This window comes from Phocoena sinus, chromosome 4, assembly GCF_008692025.1.
Source record: "Phocoena sinus isolate mPhoSin1 chromosome 4, mPhoSin1.pri, whole genome shotgun sequence".
Lineage (NCBI taxonomy): Eukaryota > Metazoa > Chordata > Mammalia > Artiodactyla > Phocoenidae > Phocoena > Phocoena sinus.
Window position 1 is genome coordinate 117677362 of NC_045766.1, and position 4143 is coordinate 117681504.

General features: G+C 39.8%; 1 protein-coding gene across 1 annotated transcript; it reads left to right on the forward strand.

The window, feature by feature from the left end:
* The first annotated feature begins 761 nt into the window (after positions 1 to 761).
* On the forward strand, positions 762 to 1765 carry LOC116752695 (protein SET-like). The gene is given in 2 exon segments (XM_032629441.1): positions 762 to 1440; positions 1443 to 1765. Coding segments are annotated over 2 exon segments (1002 nt in total).
* The last annotated feature ends 2378 nt before the right edge of the window (positions 1766 to 4143 follow it).

Consider the following 4143-nt stretch of genomic DNA (forward strand, 5'->3'; position numbering starts at 1 on the left):
TGACAGCCAATAAGAATGGCAGTAGAGAAGTAATAAATATTGCATTTAATTAAGCATTAATTTTTATGTCTTTATTGAAACATAAAAGGACAGTTGGGAAAAGGAATTTGTGAGTGAGACTCATAAACTATCCTGTTCTCTTTCAAGAATTTGAAAGATATTCATTCTTGGTAGCATCCTATATATGTAAGGTGGACCTTTATTTCACCAAAACCTATCTAACAATGCTTCCCTTACTTCTGGATCAGTCCTAGAAGAATGTTGGGCATACCAGACACTTGACTATTGTGAAGTCCTAGTCCCTGATCACTTCCTGATCTTAGCAAGGTGACCTGTGGACCTGTCAGTTCTCCACTTTTCGTGGACATCAACCGGGCTCTCCCAAAGTGCACCCTACAAATAACTATTGAAAATATGTGCTCTTGGTTTTCAGCATTCCCCTTCCCCTCTGGAACCTCCTATTGGCAGAGTCTGTACAGGTGCCAGGTGGCAAAGCAGAGATGCGGTGAGAGTCTCCGCTCCAGCATCACAGAGTTTAGAAGGGTGGGAAAGGAGTCGGAGACAGCTCAAAACCTGGCAGATGACCTCGATTTTTAAAAGCATTGGTTCTCATGGAACTGTGCAAGGGCAAGGAAGTCAGAGGCTGATCAGCTTTTCTCTATCAGGATTTAAAACGAGAAATAACTAGAAAGATCGATCATAGAATTGCCTTCTCAGGAAAATTTCAAGACTACAGTAGACATATCAAAGCAAGACTGGTGATGCAAATGCTTTACTTCTCAAATCTGTTTGTGATAATTAAACCTCTGTCACCTGGGGCAGCCTTAGTTCTCAGAGCTCCTGGTACAAGCCTCTTCCCTTGGGTGGATTCTTGGCTTTTCTCCCAGACTGGTTTTGGCCCCCAAAACCAGTCTTCACTTCCACCCCAAGCAAAGAAACTGAAGAAACTGAGACTGACTCCTGCCTCCAGGCCAGAGGAAACGTCTGCTTCTCTGAAGTTGCCGAAGGAAGAAAAAGAACAGCAAGAAGAAATTGAACATATTGATGAAGTACAAAATGAAACAGACAGAGTTAATGAACAAGCCAGTGAGGAGATTTTGAAAGTAGAACAGAAATATAACAAACTCCGCCAACCATTTTTTCAGAAGAGGTCAGAATTGATCGCCCAAAGCCCAGATTTTGGGGTAACAACATTTGTTAACCATCCACAAGTGTCTGCACTGCTTGGGGAGGAGAATGAAGAGGCGCTGCATTATTTGACAAGAGTCAAAGTGACAGAGTTTGAAGATATTAAATCAGGTTACAGAATAGATTTTTATTTTGATGAAAACCCTCACTTGGAAGATAAAGTTCTCTCCAAAGAATTTCATCTGAATGAGAGTGGTGATCCATCTTCGAAGTCCACTGAAATCAAATGGAAATCCAGAAAGGATCCGACAAAATGCAGAATAAAGCCAGCAGGAAGAGACAGCATGAGGAACCAGAAAGCTTCTTCACCTGGCTTACTGATCATTCTGATGCAGGTGCAGATGAGTTACGAGAGGTTATCAAAGATGCTATGTGGCCAAATCCATTACAGTACTACTTGGTTCCAGACATGGATGATGAGGAAGGGAAAGAAGAAGATGACGATGAAGAGGAAGAAGGATTGGAAGATATTGATAAAGAAGGGGATGTGGATGAAGGTGAAGAAGATGATGATGAGGGGGAGGGAGGAGAGGAAGATGAAGGAGAAGATGACTCATGGAACACTGATGGATTCTAACCTTCTTTTTAAAATTTTCTCCAGTCCCTGGGAGCAAGTTACAGTCTTTTTTTTTTTTTTTTTTCTCCTCCTCTTGTGCTCAGTCACCCTGTTTTTGAGGTCTCTTTTCTCTTTTATACCATGGCTCACAACTTATTTTGGGGGGAAATACCTTGAGCAGAATTCAGTGGGAAAAGAATCTCTATCCTTTTCTGTTCCAAATTCTTTTTTACCCCTTCCTGTCTCAACAAAAACTTTGTGGAATCAACACCACCATGCTCTGTGGGAAAAAAGAAGACCCTTCTGCTCCCTTAGGTCTGCTGGAAGCTGAAGGGTGCTAGGCCCCTGTGTAGTAGTGTATAGAATTTTAGCTTTTTCCTCCTTTCTCTGTATTTTGGGCTCAGAGATTACTCTGTGTCTCTATGTGAATATGGACAGTTAGCATTTACTAGCATGTATCTGTCTACTTTCTCTTGTTTAAAAAAAGAAAGAAAAAACTTTAAAAAATGGAGTTATAGAAGGTCAGTAAAGGTTGGGTCTGAGAGGTTTGGGTGGGTTAAGTGGGCATTTTGACAACATGGCTTCTCCTTTGGCATATTTAATTGTGATGTTTAATGGACATCCTTGCAGTTTCAGATGACAATTTTAAAATAAAATTCTCTCCTAATGATGACTTGAGCCCTGCCATTCGATGGGAGAAGCAGCAGAACCTGTAGGATCTTATTTGCAATTGACATTCTCTGTTGTAATTTTATTCCTGTTTATTTAAAAATTTTTCTTTTTGTTTCGCTGGAAAGGAAATGTGATGCTCACTTTAAGCGTTAGAAGTGTACAGGTTGCTTTGTTACGATAAAACTAAATGCGTACACAAAGGAAAAAAAATCTGTTTGTATGTTCAGTTTTTACCACTTCTTGGGGATAATAAATTTCCTGTGTAACTACTGGAAAAAAAAAAGAAAAGATTCATTCAATGATCTATCACTATTTATAAAGGGTCTGTTTATTGTGAGTGAGGCAGTGTTCTGGGTGCTAGGGATAACTCAGTGAACATGACAGCTAAAAAGTCACTTTCTTGTGGACATTATATTTTATTAAGGAAAGAGAGAGAGAACACCCAATGAATATAATAAATGAATAATATAGTACGTTGGAGGTTGCTAAGTGTTATGAAATAGAAATTGTGCAGGGATAAGGCCAATTGAGATTGTGGAGGTGAAGGTAGTTTGCAATGTTCAATAGAGTGGTCAGGATAGGGGTATTTTAAATAATAAGATGCGGCAAAGACTTGAAGAAGGTGAGTGAGAGAGACATCTGGCTATCTGGGGGAGGAGTCTTCCAGACAGAGGGAAAAGCCACCCTGAGGTAATGGAACTGTAAATTCCAAGTTTCAAAGGCATGAAAAGAAATCAGAGGTTTAGAAAAAGGCTGGTGTCATGTCTGGCTGGATCATAAGGGGAAGGAGAGAATTATAGGTAGAAGGTAGACGATTGAACACTGTATGCTGTGTTGAGCTGGTTAGGCTTTGTCCTGTAGGGGTCAGCCCATCTTCCATACAAGGATGAGACCATAGGCAGGGATTCTTTATATCTGCCAAAGACCTTTGGACAGAGGAGACACTCAATAAATGTCTAATGAATGAAGACATGTTTGGTGACAAAACGCTTCTACAAGTAAAGTCGTGGGAGAACTATGAGAAATATAAGCTCACAACTGTGTATAAAAAAGAATATTGATGTTAACCTTAACCAGAGGTGTCTTTTTCCTAAGAATTGTTTTTCTTTTTCACAAAATAAATTATATGAGTGAATTGAACATCTGTAAGTAGTTTCCTATTGCTGTCAAAACAAATTACCATAAAGTCAATGGATTAAAACAATACAAATTTATGGTCTCACTGTTCTACAGATGGCTTAATTGGTTTCTTTGATCTGTGTTTTGTCTCACAAAACTGAAATCAAGATGTCAGTGATCTGGGATCTTATCTGGAACTTCTGGGAAAGAATCCACTTCTAAGATCTTTTAGGTTGTTGGCAGACTCCAGTTCCTGTGGTTATAGATCCGAGGTCTCCACTCTCTTGCCAAGTGTCAGCTGGGGGTTTGCCTATAGCTCCTAGAGACCCTTCTCAGTCCTTGCACATGGGCCCTACATCTGAGCCAGGACCAATGTGCAGTTGAACCCTTCTCCTGCTTAGAATTTCTCTGACTTCCTCTTTCTGCTGTATCTCTCTTCTTCCTCTTCTAATGTATTTTCAAGCTTACCCTTTAACATTTTCCTTCATAGGATTATATGGAGTCCACCCTGATAAACCAGGATAATCTTCTTGCTTGAAGGTCAACTGATTAATAAGCTTTTTTACATATGCTAACAGTGCCTAGATAAATGATTGAATATTCAGGAA